This window comes from Ammodytes marinus, assembly GCF_949987685.1.
Source record: "Ammodytes marinus genome assembly, chromosome: 11".
Lineage (NCBI taxonomy): Eukaryota > Metazoa > Chordata > Actinopteri > Uranoscopiformes > Ammodytidae > Ammodytes > Ammodytes marinus.
The window spans coordinates 5,176,834-5,196,833 of NC_137215.1; the positions used below are offsets into that span (position 1 = coordinate 5,176,834).

Here is a 20,000-nt window from a genome sequence, read left to right on the forward strand (position 1 = left end):
AAGGGCAGGGCCTCAAATTCGGTTTTACTTTCGGCCCAAAAAACCTCTAGGAAAAACACTGAAAACATGAATGTGTAGGCATTAAAATAGGAAAATATATTTCATAAAATATCACAAGGGCTCTTACTAATAAACATGGACTATCAAATGTATCTATGGGCCAGTAGAGATTTGAAATTAGCTTGTAATTCAATTTTGCGAGTTATTTTATATTCAGCCAAATGCAGGACACTAAACAATCTATATATCCCTGAGACTGATAATGGTGCATACAGGCCCGGAAAAGATTAAGAGACCAGTCTGGATTGTTCTTAAATCTTTACCAAAATGTTCATTCTTTCCAAATATGAACCTATAAATAATAAAATGAGACACTGAACATTTGGAGTGGTCTCTTTATTTATCCAGAGCTGTATATGAGTTATGATTAAAGCAGTAAACACTAAACCTATGAGTGAATCCAATAGTAAACATTAAGGTAAACAAACTAGGCATAGTCTCTGCTCCTCATTCGTGTGTTACATCTGAGTGTGACAGTGCGGAGTGTCCACATTGGCTGTTGCTATGTTACCGAGTCACAAGAAGAAGAAGAAGGGGGATGGCAAGGCATCAGATTTTAAAAATGGCGTCTAGCTCATCTTGAGCTTTTAAAAAAACATATTTACAGAATGCTAAGCTTGGTTCTCATGGCTTGATTTTTAAGTGTGAACGCACAGGGATAGACCAATCAAATCAACTGTGCGGTCAGACTCACAACGGAGAATTTTTTGTCCTGCTGCATTTGCTTAAAGGGGCACTGTGTAACATTTTAAGTAATTTATTAGCTAAAGTCAATATCCTCATTCATAAATATGTCCTCATTGGTGTAAAATCACTTCTGCCAATAATCTGAATTATCCTCCTGAGCGGAGAATTACAAACATTAATATTACATTTTCTACATTGAGCAGGTAGGTCTTATGGAGGCATCCATGTTTTTGGAATGTCATCAGGTGCATTGTTTAGAATGTAGAATGCCACTGTAGCTTCTGATATTATTCAAAAGGTATGGGGTTACCCAGGGAGCGTTGCATTCTAGAACTTTCTTGATGATGTCATATTACACAGTGCCCCTTTGAAAAACATGACAGTCTTCAAGCCCTTCAGTCAAATGGTGTAAAGACTACTAATGTAAATGTAAGGCCATATATGTGGGCAGAATAATTAGAGGGTGAATCATAGAACGCATTATAGAGAACGTCATATTGCCTATGGATCTATGCAGTTTACTAAACAAGCACTTCAGGTAAACAGACAGGCACAAACAGAAATGCTTTAAATCCTAAATAATTTCTGTAATAGTTGTTGATTATACTTCACTTCAAGCTGGTCAATGGCATGTCAAAACCAAATACTTTTTTTTTAACTTTATAAACAACCAACATGCAGAACAATAGTTTGTAAACAAGAGGTGAACAATTTTTTTTTTTCATTTTGGATGTATTTGCACAGCACTATTCACAAACCACATGGTGTTGTGCACTGATATTTTTGTTGTGGCATTTTAGTTTTGTTGAAGGGCCTACATCTAACTTTTTTTAACAATAAATGTGGCTTACATCTTTAGTATCAGTGTTTTAAAATAAAACTACATGATGTTGACAAAGAATAAATTAGATATTTAAAAGGTGCAGTGTGTAATATGACATCATCAAGAAAGTTCTACAAAGTTCTAGAATGCAACGCTCCCTGGGTAACCCCAACCCTTTTGAATAATAACAGAAGCTACAGTGGCCTTCAAGGACAAGAACAATTCTAAATTTTAAACAATGCACCTGATGACATTCCAACTATGACACTTTTAAGATGGCGGCACTAGGCCTTGGTCCAAAATATGCAGAAATATGGACATATACGAGACCCTTTCTAAGGGAAAAAATAATAATAAAAAAAAAATTCAGCTATTATGCACTAAATTAAATGTACTTATGGCTATTATAATTACTTTCTACAAAATCTGCTAGGAAATAAAACCCAAAATTCTACACACTGCAGGTTTATGTCTGAACCAAAAGTGACTGACCATAAAGCTATCCACTGACATTGCTTGAAAAAACCCTTCCTGCAAAGGCCCCTATGGCAGGTTATGTAATATGCTGCTCACTCCCACTTATGATAATGCTTTAGCTATAGGCTACTACTACAAATTGATAGTTTAGCTTCATCAACAAAACCCACCCTCGCCCACCCCATACTGAGATACACACAGTGCAGCCTGCTGCATTCCCTAAAATCAACCATGTATTTTTAATCATTTGTTTTTATTAAAAGGGCCTGGGCAAGTTAAGTAGCCTCACTGACGTTATATAACTTTATTTTTGTAACATGGTCGACAATGGCAGCCTTCCCTAGCAGTGGGGGGTTGCAGACACTTCCTCAATGCAGTAACAGGATTGGCAGAAAGCAAACAAGCTAAAACGTTAACTGAAAACATCCACCACTACACTACACGGGCATTTATCGCCCTCCCCCCATTGCAAAATACAGTATCATCCTCGGGAGCGCGCATTTTAGCAAACATGGTCTTTTTAAGCCGACGCAACCAACGTACCGAGTAGACACTCCCTTTAACAAGAAGCACGGTGCCCTTTAAACAAACTAACCTTACGCCACAAGATTAACTAAAGTCTACAGTTAGAATTCGCCAACATTAAAAAACAACATTACAACCCCGGAAGTAGCGCAACAGTGCCCCACAAACAACAGCGTTTAACTAACTAGTCGGCTGCCGTGAGAAGGAAACAGTTGAGGGACACAAAAGTCGAGATGCCCCGATTGGGAGTGCAGTAATAGCGGGGGGGAGGAGGGGGGTATTTACACCCGTAGCGGTCGCACCGAGGCGAAATACATCGATTAAAACAGTGCAGTGTGTGTGTGAGATTGTCCTTACCTACACAGTGAATGAGTTTGTGTCGCCACGAGTCAAGTTCCTGTCGAAAGCCGCGCCTGTCTATAGTGCATTGCTGCCTTTTACACTGACTCGCCATTTTCTATCGCTCTTGTCTGGCGCGCACCAGCACCACCACGGGAAGAGGAAGCACGGCGGGCGGCTATGTGAACGCGCGCGCCTCTGTGTTGTGTCGGGGGCGCGCAGAGGGGTTCAGTGACCAAAACACATCATCATGGGGCTAATTTAATCAGTGACTCAGTAAATAAATACACAATAAATAATGAGATAATGGTTTGAACATACTACTAATGACAACAACAAATGTATATCTGGACATTTTGTCAGTGCATAAAGAAAACGAAAATTCCTCCAATTTTTTTCTCTCTCCTGTGGCCCTAACACTATCTATTCTGTATTCAAAGTGTGGCAATTTCATTAATACGCCCCGAGGCAGATTCTGAATATTCAACCAACGCTATGGGCATGACTCTAGAGACGGCAACTTTGATCCACCGATTGGTACAGACTGAGATATCTCAACAACACCTTTGTACCGTTATTCATGGTTCCAAATATATTATCCAGAGATATGATAGATAGATAGATAGATAGATAGATAGATAGATAGATAGATAGATAGATAGATAGATAGATAGATAGATAGATAGATAGATAGATAGATAGATAGATAGATAGATAGATAGATAGATAGATAGATAGATAGATAGATAGATAGATAGATAGATAGATGGATGGATGGATGGATGGATGGATGGATGGATGGATGACGGACGGACGGACGGACAGACAGACAGACAGACAGACAGACAGACAGACAGACAGACAGACAGACAGATAGATAGATAGATAGATAGATAGATAGATAGATAGATAGATAGATAGATAGATAGATAGATAGATGGCACTAAATCAATCACTCAATCAATCAATCAACTTAATTTCGTCATTGCACATGTTTCAGAGCAACACAATTCTGTTTACTGTCACATCCCGGTAAGAAGACAGTGACCAAACATGGGAGACAGGTAAAGGTAAAAGTATTAGTATTTCCATAACTACATGCAAAGTTTCATGCTTTTATCGCAAAATGCACCATTCTAGTAGCCTGGCATTCCCAGACCTGTGAATGAGGTACTTATCCACTGGGCTACTAATGAATACTTACCCTGCGTTCCAATACCCATACTTCCCTACTATTTAGTATGCCAGAAAAATATTTAGGATGTCTCAATATATGCAAGTCAATTCTAGTATGCTGAAAATACATAAATGCTCCACTAACCAATAGCAATTTGGAGTATTCGTCTTCATTCTTGACATTTCTCGACATTATGAAAAATAAATCTTCCTTATCTGATTTTTCGTTCTCTCCTGTGGCCGTAAAACTCTTCTGTACTTTAGTATGTATGTAGTGTAGTAAAAATAAAGAGTATGTGATTTTTACTTTGGTGATCCCCGGACTTTCCCTGTATCTCTCTACCATGAGATTGACATCTGATTATTTTTATTTTTTTAAATGTCTTACCAACCATCGGATGGATTTCAGTGATGACATCATAAATCCTCATCACTTATCCCCTTGACCTTTCATCTGGTGCCATCATCTGCTCCAAATGTATTTCTGTCCAAATCTGTCGGTTACATGTGGATTATAAACAATAACACTTGTGATTATTAATAGCGGAGACGCAGTGGTGTTAGGAGAGGTATTAATAATATAATGGTACTGGCGTCTTTAGATATAGTTCTACACAAGTCCCAAATCTGTTTTTCTAAATGCAGTCTCTGGCCTACACACACACACACACACTGTAACAGATACACACACACAGATACACGCTGTAACAGATATACACACACACACACACATACACACAGACACACATACACTCTGTAACAGACACACACACAGATACACATACACACAGATACACATACACACAGATACACACACACACACACACACACACACACACACACACACACACAGACACTCACAAACAAGCACACCACATACACACGCTCACTGTAACACACAATCACACACATACACACACACACACACACACACACACACACACACACACACACACACACACACACACACACACACACACACACGCACACACTCACACACACACACACACACACACACACACACACACATAAACAGCTTGTCATAGCAATGTCTGCCACTCTGTGTAAGCTGTAGCAGACCAGGCCAATCAGAGCAAAGTTTTCATTGAGCAGCCAGGCAACGAAACAGCGCGGCCGGCGGTCAGGCTGTTGTAAAATGCTGCGTTCATGTGCGTTCGGAATTCATGTAATTTTGAGCTGAACGTCCACAAAAAACTATTTTTTTTTTTACAGTAGGCTGCCAATATGCAAAAAACTAAACACAACCACACACGTAGCCTGCACATGTAGAGAGGAAATGGGTTGTTATGAATGTTGTTAAGTTGTGTCTTTAGATTTCAAACAGGATATGAAGCAAGTCAAAGAATGTTGCGTTTAAATTTGATCGTAGGCACAATTAATATCAGGCTCTTTTGCGAAGTTTAGCCTATATGAGCTTAGCTGCTACAGAGAAGTTCCTCTCAATTTCAAAAACTAAAAATAACGTTCACTAAATCGCGTTTGCAGCAGATTTTACTGTCACAAATGCACCTGCAGCCTGTGTGTGAATCTCCAGCTCAGATGTCGGAGCTTACGAGCAGTACCTGAATGCGACATACGTTTCTCAGCCGGTGTTTTTATATTGTTACGCCCCTCCGGTCCTCTACGAGGGATTCCATGCTTCACAGACGGCAAACGTAGCTTGCAGGTAAATTATAATAATTAATATGGGCTTTTTGCTTAGCCTATATGTGTTGTCATAGGTTACTGTCGACATACCATTAAAACAATAGCCTATTCTGTAACATGTAATAAGATATGTGTGAAGGCTGCTGCACTGATCGAAACATAAAGACAGCCCAATTTGTGGATGTGTACAGTATACTGGGTATTGGTGTGATCTGTAAGCTAATTAATAATTGAATGGCGACCGCATGGGTGGTAAAACTACACCTGCCTGCCATTCTGTGCAACAACACTGTCAGTTGTTTTGAATCAAGAGAGCTAAGAGGTTAGTATAGATATGTCATCAGGCAATAATCATATGATTGTATATCTGCAATCACGCAACAGTCACGTTCATTCCGCCTGCTCTGGTTCTTTATATAAAGGGATGTGTGCTTTTATAATGGGCGTATAGCATCATCACTAAACCGGGCATTATACAGTATAACAGGCGTATTATATTGGAGTGACAGTAGAATGGTCTGGAGTGTAACTTGGTCAGACCCACAGTTAAAGTTCCACTACATGGACTTAACCCCACAACAATGTTGACAGTTACTTTCACCATATTTGAAAAACAGAAAATAACAGCTTCAGGTATTTCATTGTTAGAGCTGCATAATCCTTAAACATAATATACAGACTAATTCATTAATGGTAAATGGTAAATGGACTTGACTTATATAGCGCTTTCTAGCCGATTTTCTCAGCCCCAAAGCGCTTTACATATCTTACCACATTCACCCATTCATACACACACTCACACACCGATGGTAGAAGCTGCCATGCAAGGCGCTCTCTGAACCATCGGGAGCAATTTGGGGTTCAGTGTCTTGCTCAGGGACACTTCGACATGTGGCGGGGAGACGGGGGATCGAACCTCCGACCCTGCACTCCAGAGGCGATCGCCCTACTGACTTCGCCACTGCCGCCCAATTAATGGCTTAATGGTGATGTCTACTGTATGATCGAATACACAAGCACATGAGCCACATGCAAGATGTCTGTCTTAACCTGACAGTCAAAACCGATATTATTCATACCCCCCTGGCAAATTTTGACTTAAAGTTACTTAACTTTTATGAAACCAGCGAGCTTTTTCTTGATTGGAAATGACACAGGCTTCTCCCAAAAGATATTAAGACGAGAGGCATCATTGTGGAAAAAAAATTTCAGCTTTTATTAACATTTGAACAAAAATTGGCGAAATTTGCCAGGGGTATGAATAATTTCGGTTTTGACTGTATTATAACCATAGATAGGGATTATAACAGGTTTTAAGTACCTTCCCATTGAGCATTATGCAAATTGCAAATGTATCTTTTCAGTGACTTCCTAGAGGTCAGAGGTCAGAGGTCAGCTAAATGGAAGAGACTGTGGAGGACATGGGAATTCCCTTGAGAAATGGGAATTCTCTAAAACATTCCTCAGCTACAAATACATTTCAGAACAGAATATTTGATGAATATACTCTTATAGTTACATGATTGACACCAGAGAAACCCCTTTTCACTCTAAGACGGTGTGTGTGTGTGTGTGTGTGTGTGTGTGTGTGTGTGTGTGTGTGTGTGTGTGTGTGTGTGTGTGTGTGTGTGTGCGTGTGTGTGTGTGTGTGTGTGTGTGTGTGTGTGTGTGTGTGTGTGTGTGTGTGTGTGTGTGTGTGTGTGTGTGTGCGTGTGTGTGTGTGTATATGTATCTGTGTGTGTGTATGTATCTGTGTGTGTGTGTGTGCGTGTGTGTGTGTGTGCGTGTGTGAACAGGGCGGACATGACTCTGACCAGAGGATCGTTCACCTACGCCAGTGGGGAGGAGTATCACGGCGACTGGAAAGAAGGCAAGACAGTCCTGCTCCTCTGTTTGAGATAAACTCTGTGTGAAAGCCTCATCAACTTCACTACAGAGACAAACATCACTGTAGCTTATGTACCACAGAGGAAAATTATGATTTAATTTAACCATTTAGATGTCTAATACAGTATATTTCTAGAATTAAAAACATGCACACATCCAGGTCAATTGAACATTACTTAACAGAACTCAGGAGATTGACACGCTTGACAGTCTGAAAACACACAAAGTTTTGACCAATAGTTTGGTCTTCCTCATGGGTGTGAGAATGGTTGCGTGTGTCTTTGCACATCTACACTCAACATTGTGCCAAATTACTTTCTTTGAATATACATTTTGGTCCTGCACCAGCCACATATGGATGTGCACAATATCTTCTGTATTGACATAAGGTGACATCAGCTTTAGTGTGGGCTTCATGACCATTGTCTTTCTTGCTACACATAACAAAGCACTGCTATGAAGGCCATACTGTTTTACCAAAGAGTCCTTACTATTTCTATTTACATAACTATAAATGTTGTTATACTACAGATAAGCTAGCAGGAGCAAAATGCAAGATCCAGTGGCAGAAAAAATATCTTGTGTTTTCTGTTTGCGTGCGTCATTACTAGAAACTTAAATATTCTCGTGAAGGGGAAATATTGTATCTTGTCAAAATGTCCACCTTTTCGTAAGGATAATGAGGGTAAATGCACCTGCTTTAACTTGCTCCCACAGACCCACACAGCAATGCTAGTGACACGCAAGCTCAAGCCCAATCCCAAAATCCCAATTAGCTAGCATTGGCAGCGCATGACTAATGGAGCCAGATTTACCAGCTCTGGCTCTGTGTGTGTGTGTGTGTGTGTGTGTGTGTGTGTGTGTGTGTGTGTGTGTGTGTGTGTGTGTGTGTGTGTGTGTGAGTGTGTGTGTGTGTGTGTGTGTGTGTGTGTGTGTGTGTGTGTCAAATCTTCAGGATTAGACTTCGGACCTGTTTGGGGAAAATCTTAAGAGAGTCCTGAGTCAGCAGCTGTTGAGAAACCAAATCAGTGGACTAGACTATTGGAACAAGAACACATTTTATTATGTCATGGCATCGAGTGTGTGATGATTTTCAGATGCTTTCTATTCTAAAACTGTCCACGGCATGTTAACTGGTCCTTTCCATCACCCTTTAAAGGCCCTGTAACTGTAAAACCCACATCCACAAAATCCTTCGAACTATGTAATGTGGGGAGTTAGTTGCATCATGATAGTAAAGCATCTGTCATGGTCTGTCTTTGTCTTGTCTTGTTTTGGTGGTTCCCCATGTTTCCTGTTTTATTTTGGTATGTCTGTTTTGTTCCTCCCCATGTCCTGTCAAGTTTCCCTCCTGTGTGATTACTGCTCCCTCCCCTAATGTGATACACCTGTGTCTCGTAGTCTACCCGGTCTTGTGTGTGTATTTAACTCCCTGTGTGTCATTGTTCTGTGTCTTTGCATTGTACCTGTTGGTGAGTCCGTCCCTGTTTGTTTCCTGTGTTCCATGTGCCTTTTTGCCGTTTTGCCTTTTTGGAGTTTTTGTGTTTTTTGGACAATAAATTACCCTCACTTGAAACGTTCTGCATTTGGGTCCTGCTTGCCTGCCTGCCTGTCGTCACCGTAACAGCATCTGAAAAGAGTTATAGGCATATTTATCAATCCAAATGAAAGATATTGTCATTATAAGTTTGATCAGCTTTACAGAAATTCGGTTTAGATGAGGCGGGGCTTTGCTCTGGTTCTTATGACACAAACGGTATTTTGAACCAATCAAGATCAGTTCTCTGCCCGAACGTTATGTACAGTGAAAAAGCTGTTATTTTATTTGATTTTTTTTGGCATCTTTATGCTTTATTGATAGTGCAGAGAGACAGAGGTGAAATGGGGCAGAGAGGGGAGTGACATGCAGAGAACGACCGCGGGTGGGAATCGAACCCGGGTCTGCTGCTGGGCCCGGCCCGGGAGGGGGACGCCTTACCAACTGAGCTAAAGGCGCCTCCAAAAGCTGTTCTTTTTAACCAATGTTAATATTTTCAATCAGGTTTATGTAAAAGCTTATTGAGACGCCCAACATTGATATCATAAATTGATTTCTACTCATTTAGACCATGTTTCCATAGGCTTTACGTATGTGGCAAAATCACTCTTGTAAACCAGTTCTAGCCGGTTTTTCTAGACACTTGTAGGTGTTTGCCCTACTGACATGATTATAAGCTTTTAGGAGTAGATCATAGGCTACTGGGACGGGTATATGCAATTATACACACACACAGACACACACACACACACACACATACATTCATTGACGGTTTCACAGTCTCCTAAAGTAGAGAAATCCCTGCTAAAAAAATCTGCTGGATTAGAGTGTGCTGTAATTCCTAGGCAGATGGGACTCCTAATTCAGTAGTAAACCCTTAGTTGACAGAGGGGTGTGTGTGTGGGTGTGTGTGTGGGTGGGTGGGTGGGGGGGGGATACTTAAACCCAAGCACATACTGACTTGTGACATATGTGTAGTGGCTCTTACAATATACCAAGTGAATGTAAAACCCCCTTGAGCCGAATCGCAAGTTCAAAAGTCACGCTTCGAATTTTTGTTGTGGGTGTTACACTATGTTAAGTCACTATTACGAGAGAGTAATCCATAGGAGGATAACTGGTTATATGAGGCAGGGTGATGACACCAATGTGTGTAGATTAAATCTGGGTTTGTGAAAGGAGATAACCGTCAAGGCAGTGTGTGTTTCCATCATCTATCTGAAGTCTGAGCTACTACACATTGTTATACAGTACACCACATATCTGGAACAAACTCCTAGAAGATTTTAGGTTAGCTGAAACTCTCGGCTCTTTGCAATCAAATGTGAAGACTTTTCTGTTGACTTTTTTTTTTTTTAAGATATTTTTTTGGCATTTTTATGCTTTATTGATAGTGTAGAGACAGAGTTGAAATGGGGCAGAGAGGGGAGTGACATGCAGAGAACGACCGCGGGCTGGAATCGAACCCGGGTCCGCTGCTGGCAGAGGCCCATGGGGGGGACGCCCTACCAACTGAGCTAAGGGCGCCCCCTTTTCTGTTTACTTTTAACCTGAAACTTTGTATTTGCTTGTTATTATTGCAAAAAAAATTAAATTTATTTAAAAAAAATTAACAATTTCCCAGCCTGTTTTCACTCTTTGCTTTATTATTGCTTGAATTCAATCTTGATATCTTCTTATGTCTTAATTTTTAATGTTATTTTTATGCCCTTGTAAAGCACTATGAATTGCCCTGTGTCTGTATTGTGCTTTTTTGAATAAACTTGCCTCTCCTACTCACTTTGATGGTGTGTGTGTGTGTGTGTGTGTGTGTGTGTGTGTGTGTGTGTGTGTGTGTGTGTGTGTGTGTGTGTGTGTGTGTGTGTGTGTGTGTGTGTGTGTGTGTGTGTGTGTCCAGGTCGGAGGCATGGTGTCGGCCAGCTCAAGTTCCATGATGGAACCTGCTACAGCGGACAGTTTGAGAATGGACTCTTCCATGGCTCTGGTGTACTGCTCTTTACAGATGGATCCAGGTGTGTGTGTGTGTGTGTGTGTGTGTGACTTTTCTTTACGGAAAAAATAAATATAATTTACACAGTAGGGGAAGGTGGGGTGATTTGTGCATTTTGGAAGTTGCAAAACCCCTTGTTTCTAGAAAACCGTGGAAGAAATTGGAAATGTGACCACATATTTAAGAAGAGCCGTCCATTTGACTCATCCTGTAAAGAAGGGAGACACAAGGAATAAGATATAAGCACATTTAAGCTCAAAAAACTGTGTTTTGCCTTTCAAAGTAAAATTTCCATGATCAAGGTTTTTTGATTATTGTGTCTGAACAATTATAGACACGTTTGAAAACATTTGACACATGTTTTAGTGCTTTGGTATGCTACACTTTGAGTCTATATAGTTAGCACAATGTCAACCCTAAATTGCTGCATCATGCCTATTATCCAAAATTCTGGGGATGGGGTGATTTGTGCGCAAGGGCCTGGGTGAGTTATAAGTAAGTAAGTAAGTAAAATGTATTTATAAAAGCACATTTATGACAGTTTGCACTGTCCAAAGTGCTGTACATAGTGCATTCAGTAGGTAAACAATGAAGGTAAAATAACAATAACCAAAATAAAAGACGTAAAGCCCATACATCCACATAAACACAGATAGTAGTGCAGAGGTAAGTAAGTAGTGCAGAGGTTAATGGGGAGGAAACACCAGGGTGTACATATGGGTTTTGAGCCTTGATTTAAAGGCAGAAATGTAGGGGGAATCACATTTGTCAGGTGGCAGTTGGTTCCACAAGCACGGAGCAACTAGTGCAAAGTACATTTCTGAGAGTTGTGCCAGTGGCATGGCTGTATACGCTGGTCACCAAAAGAAAGTGATAGTCTACAGTAGCTCAGGAGAGAGTGACATCTCAATTCCACTTAACGACACCACTGATGAGAGTTCAGATGGCCAGAAAGATGATGATGGTGACTTTGTCATTGTGACACAATGACGCACAAATCACCCCACTACGTGGGGTGATTTGTGCGACAAGACAACTTTTTTTCCGAAAGCTATATTTCTTAAACAGTTTATTCCAGATCCAAAGTTTTTATTGCCAGGGATGCACAACATCCTGAAATATATGTACATATTTGAGTTGGAGACATAACTGTCAAGGCCTCACTTTAAAATCACTTTGAGTAAAAAGTTGCACAAATCACCCCACCTTCCCCTATATATAAATACTGTATATATATGTATATTATGTATAATTCAATTGTATACTTTTTTGTTTGATTGATGTTTTATTGTAAATCTGTAAAGCACGAGTACGAAATGTGCTAAACAAATAGAGTTGCCTTGCCTTGTGTAAGCAACAAGAAGGACAACATAAAATGGAAGCGTATGATATGCTCTCTTTCCCCCACGTCAGGTACGAGGGAGAATTTGCCCACGGAAAGTTCCAAGGCACCGGGGTGTTCGGTCGCTATGACGGCATGAAGTTTGAGGGAGAATTCAAAGATGGACGTGTTGAGGGTTATGGTGAGTGTGATACGCCACTCTAACTGTTGTTCCATCCAGCATTGTGTGTTGAGTGTGTGTGTGTGTGTGATGTATTTATGTTGTGTGCGTGTGCGTGTGCTTTTGCATGTGTGTGTGTTCATGTGTGTGTGTGTGTATTGTGTTTGTATTGTGTATATTGTGTGTGTGTGTGTCTGTATTGTGTATATTGTGTGTGTGTGTGTGTCTGTTTTGTGTAATGTGTCGATACATCTCTGTTGTTCTTAACAGCAAACCGTCTTGTCCATGGCCGTTCTTTTCAGGACTGTTGACGTTCCCGGACGGAGCTCACGGGGTCCCGCGGAATGAGGGATTGTTCCAGAACCACAAGCTGCAGAAGAGAGAGAAGTGTGGGGGGGTAGTGCAGCGCGCGCAGGCTGCAGCCACCAGCGCTCGCGGCCTGGCTCTCTGACTGTCCCGGGACCTATAGGAGGCACGGTGTGGGTTCCAGAAAAGACCTCAGGGATGTGTACTTGTACTGTATACTCCCCTACTGATATACGCTCTGTGTCTTTGGGCGCACTCACACTAGGCATTCATACTTTTATTTTATTTATTTATTTATTTATTTAACCTTTATTTAACCAGGAGAAGTACGTACAGTGGCAAAGTTATTTTTTTATTTTTTGTTAGGGACAGTGCATATTAATGTAACATAGCAGTAACAATTACAGCTGTAAAAATGCCAGATTATAGCAGAAAAAGTGCTAGTTTCCATCTGTTGTCCCTATAGGCAGGTAACAGAGAAAGACAAATTACAAAATAAAACACATATACAAATAGAGAGGCACAAGTGACAATAATAGAGCTTAAAGGTGGTCACAGACTGGGTTTTCTCTTATCCACTGTTTGATGTGTGCCCACTAAAGTCTAGTTCGTTTGACCAGTGTGAATGCTCTGTACTGTACTCAAGCACGGTACACTGCCTTGGGCCTAGCACAGTTGGGAGAGGTCTGCTTGGGCACGGTACGGTATGCATAGACGGAGATCCTGACGTCAATTTACAGTCTATCTCCCCCCCGCGACCAAATATGTCCAATGCACGAAACGGACATTTAAAAAAAAAAAATTTTGCTCCAAAATAATCCAAGCTAGAAGCAATCATGCCTAGGATAGATAGATAGATAGATAGATAGATAGATAGATAGATAGATAGATAGATAGATAGATAGATAGATAGATAGATAGATAGATAGATAGATAGATAGATAGATAGATAGATAGATAGATAGATAGATAGATAGATAGATAGATAGATAGATAGATAGATAGATAGATAGATAGATAGATAGATAGATAGATTGATTGATAGATAGATAGATATAGAGGAGTGCAGGCCAGGCAAGGCCAGAGGGGGGAGGGGGGGATCAACTGGGCCAAGTGTGAGTACGCCCTCTCTCTCGTTTTTCACCGCCACTTTCTTTTATTTTTCTCTCTTCGCTTAGCCTCGGCAGTGGCCTGGAATGTACACGCCATCTGACCAAACAATGGCTTTTTGTAATGACTTGAAATGCACAACACCCTGAAGCACACCTTTGAACCTGACACACGTCACGTGAACACTTTAAAAATGCTGCTCGTTTCCCCCTAGTTCCTGTTCTCGTACGCATAAGGACTGGGAGTGTCTTAGTGTTTTATTTCATACATCAGTGACAATGTGTTTCCGACCTCTCCGTACCATGTTGCTGCACATCTGGTGCTTAGGAGAGCTTTTGCTTTTCTGCTGCTTTAGGAAGGAGATGTAAAGACAGTCTGTATGTCAAAGAGATGAGCCACTAATGAGATGAATTCACCTTTAAAAGAAATGCTCAACATATTGCAAAAGAGCGCTACTTAAAGGTGCCATGTTGAGGTTTTTCGACCAGTGGTGGCGCAATGGAGCTGTGTTTTCATAAGACTTTAAGAATTAAGAAAACGTGCAAGGTCTAAAATATATTCACATCTGTGTAAAATACTGGAATTAGTTACAATGTTTTAGAAAATGCCTTCAATGTATCTCGCCTCAAAGATTTGGTGATTTTGGTTAAATAAAATAAATGTAAACATTTTATTTGTTTACAAAAAATGTCCACTGGCTTGGGTGCAAGCTATCCAACTGATGGACTTTTCTATTTAAATTGGTGGTTAAATGCGCTCACTAAAGAAGGCTTTAAGAATGAAGAAAAAATACAGAGTCTAAAATATATGCGCATGTGTGGTAAAATACTGGATATGTTTTGCTTTACAATTTTTTAGAAAATACATTGAATGCATCAGTCTGGTCTCAAATGTCTCATGCTGTTGGTGACAAGACATTCAATTTAAACTTATTTGTTTAAAAAAAAACTCCACAGGGCACCTTTAAAAAAAAAAGCTAATTTTTAATGCTGCTGAAAACGTCATCTTTGGAGGAATGCATTTTGTGACTGGTGTTACTCCCTGTAGAGATCTAGAATTCACTTTTGCCTTAAAGACATTTTTGGAACAAGGGGTGGAACAGTTCATGTTGCCCTTTGTGTCCCCATTCTCCCCTCTGAATCATTCACCCTAAGGTTCCTGTCATCCTAATATATTTGAGGTCTGCTTGAAGATTGCCTTTCCGAGCTACTCTCACTCACTAGACCAATATCTCTCTTACTCTGTCCAATATAAACCTCCCTCTCTCCATGGAAATCAATTGGAAAGCAGATTAAACTTCACCGCAAAATTCCATCATGTTTTCGACTGTGTTACCTGAAAGACTTGAGCGACTGAACGTCATTAGAGTTGATAAATAAGAATCAGAATTTAAAAATGGAGTCAGCTATCCTGGATGACGCTTGTAAAAAAAAAAAAAATCACTTTTTGTCAAAATCAGTGAATATCTCCTCACAATCCACTACCTGTCTGTGTGCTCTGGAAAAGTGTTAATACACAGTCTAGGCTCTGTAAACTGGCATGTAAGCAAAGGGTATGCAAACAAAAGGAGCCCACAGTTTTTAGCAACATGTCCGTTTACAGAGCCCAGGCTTTATATTAACACTGTGTATATATTTTTGTTTGTGTTCACTCACAGTAAGGACAGGTAGTAGATCTTGAGGAGATATTCATTGATTTTGACAACAAGCGTTCTCTGAAATCGCTGAAATCAGAAAAGTAGATCCTCCTCGAGGCAGCTGAATGCAGTAATGTATAAATCATATATGAGACTGTAATTTTGATGTACGTGTTTTTTCCTGTGAGGTTTATATATATACATTGTCATTGATTGTGTTTATATTGACATTCCAAATGACTTAAGACATGATTGTATAATTGGTGGGGTAGACAATTGAGTTGTTTTAAAGGTGCTACGAGGAACTTTTCAATATTTCTAAAACTGTCTAAATTTTTCCTCTGATGATCATCAATTACATGCAACAGCAAACGAGACCATCAGTGCAAAGAATGCTATTTTTATATAGTTTTTCTTAATGCCTTTGTCATGGGTTACGCTCACCCAGGAACAACAGCTGGCGTAGTAAAGAACACTACCGCTTTTGTCCAAAGGGGGTGCTAGAATTAACACAAACTGAAAGTTCCTCGGAGCACCTTTAGGACAGTGTGGTTATGAATTTGTTTTTTGAGTTGTTTTATGAATGTAATATATTAAGCCCTAATAGCCGATCACAGATATCCTGTGACTGCAGTTTCAGTGCATACTTGAGTAGTTAATAAAAGGCCTTTAACAAGCGTTTGTAGACCAAGGCTTGTCTAGAAACTTCAACCAAAGATCAATCGAGTGATATCATATTGGCAAGGAAGCTTGGGGACAGTTGTCAAAAGGAATTACAGTACATGTGTAAATTATCACAACTAACAATTAAAGTCTTACTAAACCCCAGACCACTTTCTTTTCAGTTTACAACCAATTCATATGGGAATTTAGTGGTGTTCATTTTAGTACAAAGTATGTTAATTCAACATATTCTGATATAGACAAATCAGCAAGGGCAAATCCACTTTGGGCTTTAGCTGGCAAGGAATAAAAAACAGAATTGTAGACTGAAAACAATTGTAGACTGAAAAATAAACAGAGAATTGATATGACATTCTGTTGTAAATATGTCCAGCCTGGATTATTGAAGTTAGTGATTTTCAACAGAGAAAAAAAATCAATACTCAATATCATGAGCCAATATTGTTGCTTGCTTTCACTAGCCCATTTGGTACGGCAGTGTGCTGCAAAAACAATCTAGAAAATGTAAGGCAATTTTGGACACACACAGAAGGCAGACCAGTGCATGTGTCACTAGCACTTTCTACTAGCACACAATACTGAAGTGTTTGTTTGCGGAAAGACAAATTTGAATGTAGCCATTGACTAATAAAGTAACTTATCTGAACTAATTTGCTGTATGCACAAAGTCTGAAATCTCCTGTATTTCAGATCCTGCTGTAACTATAGCATTTTTCCTCCTTTCTGCTATCTTGGCAATCACGTCTGCCCAAGCCTTGTCTGCCCACTCAACCCCACTGACATACCCTGCGTTCCAATCCCCATACTTCCCTACTATTTAGTATGCCAAAAAAAGATGTAGGATGTCCCAAAGTTGTAGTATGCTGAAAATACATAAATGCCCCAACTAACTCCAATAGCATTTTGGAGTATTCGTCTTTATTCTTGACATTTCTCAACATAATGAGAAAAAAAAATCTTCCTCATCTGATTTTTTTTCTCTCTCCTGTGGCCCCTTAAACTCTTCTGTACTTTAGTATTATATGTAGTGTAGTAAAAAGAAAGAGTATGTCATTTGGAACGCAGGGATAGTGTGAGTGGTTTCGAATTCACCGAGATCTTACTGACTGTCCATCCATTTTCTAACTGAAAACAAATGGTGCTTATAAAAAAAAAAAAAAAGCTGTGTGCCTGCCTAGACTTATCACCTTCCTGGGAAAAAATATCATTGCCATGGTTACCTTTTTTTCAAGCAACAATAAAATGTTGCTTTGAGTACACACATATATATCCTCTCACGCTCATAGGATCGGTCTGAGGATGTGTCACGGAGGTGGTAAGTGGTTGATGGTTGTTCAATAAATAAAGCCCTGTGTTCAAAATGGCTACATGTTTCTTTTTCATTTGGGTATTGTAGTATTGTACTACTATAGGGACAAGGATTGGTGCAGCCATTTTCTGATGTTCTAGAAGATAGATAGATAGAGAGAGAGAGAGAGAGAGAGAGAGAGAGAGAGAGAGAGATAGATAGATAGATAGATAGATAGATAGATAGATAGATAGATAGATAGATAGATAGATAGATAGATAGATAGATAGATAGATAGATAGATAGACAGACAGATAGATAGATAGATAGATAGATAGATAGATAGATAGATTAATAACACATGATTAAAACTGTGTATAAAGTCTGAGTAGTGCAACATTGGCAGCTGTAGGGAGAAATGTTGGACCAGTTCACAGGCCAAAACAGGTTCCTCTGGTTTTTGGCTTCCACAAACAGCACAGAGCAGTTAGCTTCCGGTTAGCTATCCCATCCCCCTTCTCACTTCACACCACTGCAGCTCCCCGCAACAGCACTACAGATTCAAACTTCCCCAACACTGCATAGTATAGAGAAGGAAAAAAACGTCAGTAGCACAATATTAGAACAAAATGTGCTCACATGAATGAATGGCTGGTTGCATAATACTAACTGTAGGCATATGTAAACAACAAGCATTGGAGCAAGTGGTTGCTATGTTTGCTTGTGTGTGTGTGTGTGTGTGTGTGTGTGTGTGTGTGTGTGTGTGTGTGTGTGTGTGTGTGTGTGAGTGTGTGTGCGAGAGTGTGTGTGTGTGTGTGTGTGTGTGAGCAGCCTCCCTCAGGAACATTTGAGACACTGATGGTAGAAGGAAAAAAATATGTCCGCTGAGCTCCCCATGAAACACTGACTCTAGTGGGGGCATACCAGTCATCTCTGCTATCGTCAGCTGATGTCTCACACACACACACACACGCACGCACGCACACACACACACACACACACATGCACACGCACGCAAAAACACACAGACAGAAAGACAGACCACACAAACACACACACACACACACACTCACGTTACACGCAAACACACTCACACAGACACACACACACACACACAGCGCTACTCTGCAGTGGCTCTGTCCGTCGCCTCAATAAAACAAAGCCTTCTTGATGTAGGCTATACATCCAAACATAAGCCTATGTGTACGGCTATTAATAGTATTCAACTTCTGAAGGCATATGAAATCAGACATCAAGCGTAGGCCGTCATGAGAGCGCTTCTTAGGATCCAAAAAAACTCCTTTGAAGCTAAAATATCAAAAGCCGAAACCATGACAACAACTGGTTTAAAAAAAATCCATCTTTTTTTTCTCTTAATTTGGAATCTTTTCGTCATATTTTTAACATAAGCAGGACATTCTAGAATCAGTCACATGTAAGCCGGCGTTTTCCTAGTGTTGGAGTTCAGACTAATCCCCAGAGGTTTAACAGCCAAGCAAAATGGAAAGAGGAAGATTTTTATTTTGACGAGCAAATACGAATGTATACTTTTAAATTTGACATAATATACTGTACAGAGCCATAGAGGAATTACATAATGTATATTGTACGTTTGTTTGTATGTGTGTGTGTGTGTGTGTGTGTGTGTGTGCTAGTGTGTGTGTGTGCGTGTGTAAGTGTGTGTGTGTGTGTGCGTACATGCGTGCATTTGTATGTGTATGTGTTATGTTATGTTTAGCCAAAGTCAAAATCCGCTTTATGGTCAATATCTGCAACATGTGCCAGACATACATCAGAATGGAAGCAGGTATTCTAGAATGGTCTCATGGCCGGTCGTTCTCGTGGCAACAAGCATAGGGAGTGCCGCACACAACTGCAATGCGGACACGGACGGACACAGTGTGACTGAGTAATTTTTTATGCAAATCGACGTAAGAACATATAAAGGAGCGACTGTGTGTGTGTGTGTGTGTGTCAGCATGGCAACCAGAGTGTGTTCACAGTCACACAAGTAGGACAACAGGCAAAAGTGTCAATCGATTTAAAGGTGCAGTCAGGGATTCTAGAGAATGCTTGTTGTCAAAATCCCTTTTTGTCAAAATCAGTGAATATCTCCTCATGATCCACTAGCTCTACAGTGTGCGTATCTGTGTGTGCGCGGAAAAAATATCTTGATAGCTACGGTGGCCCCCCTTGGTTTTACGTGCCAGTTTACAGATCCTAGGCTTTGTATGTAACACTGGATTTATTTTCAGCACACACAGTACGGACAGGTAGCGTATTGAGAGGAGATACTCACTGATTT

At 40.2% G+C, this 20,000-nt stretch overlaps 2 protein-coding genes across 2 annotated transcripts in view; one reads left to right on the top strand and one right to left on the bottom strand.

Moving 5' to 3' along the window:
- Window positions 1–3,058, bottom strand: part of LOC307257970 (uncharacterized protein) — a 37,913-nt gene extending 34,855 nt beyond the window's left edge. Inside the window, exon 1 of the mRNA XM_080037343.1 lies at window positions 2,930–3,058. Coding sequence (XP_079893469.1) covers window positions 2,930–3,026 — 97 coding nt within the window. The 5' untranslated portion in view covers window positions 3,027–3,058. The remainder of the gene's footprint in view (window positions 1–2,929) is intronic.
- Window positions 3,059–7,558: 4,500 nt separating this feature from the next.
- morn4 (MORN repeat containing 4) lies at window positions 7,559–13,122 on the top strand (the record flags this gene model as incomplete). The annotated part of the gene is made up of 4 exons (XM_080037430.1): window positions 7,559–7,625; window positions 11,077–11,191; window positions 12,583–12,692; window positions 12,974–13,122. 4 exons carry the CDS (start codon window positions 7,559–7,561, stop codon window positions 13,120–13,122), a joined length of 441 nt encoding a protein of 146 aa, XP_079893556.1.
- Window positions 13,123–20,000: the final 6,878 nt, after the last annotated feature.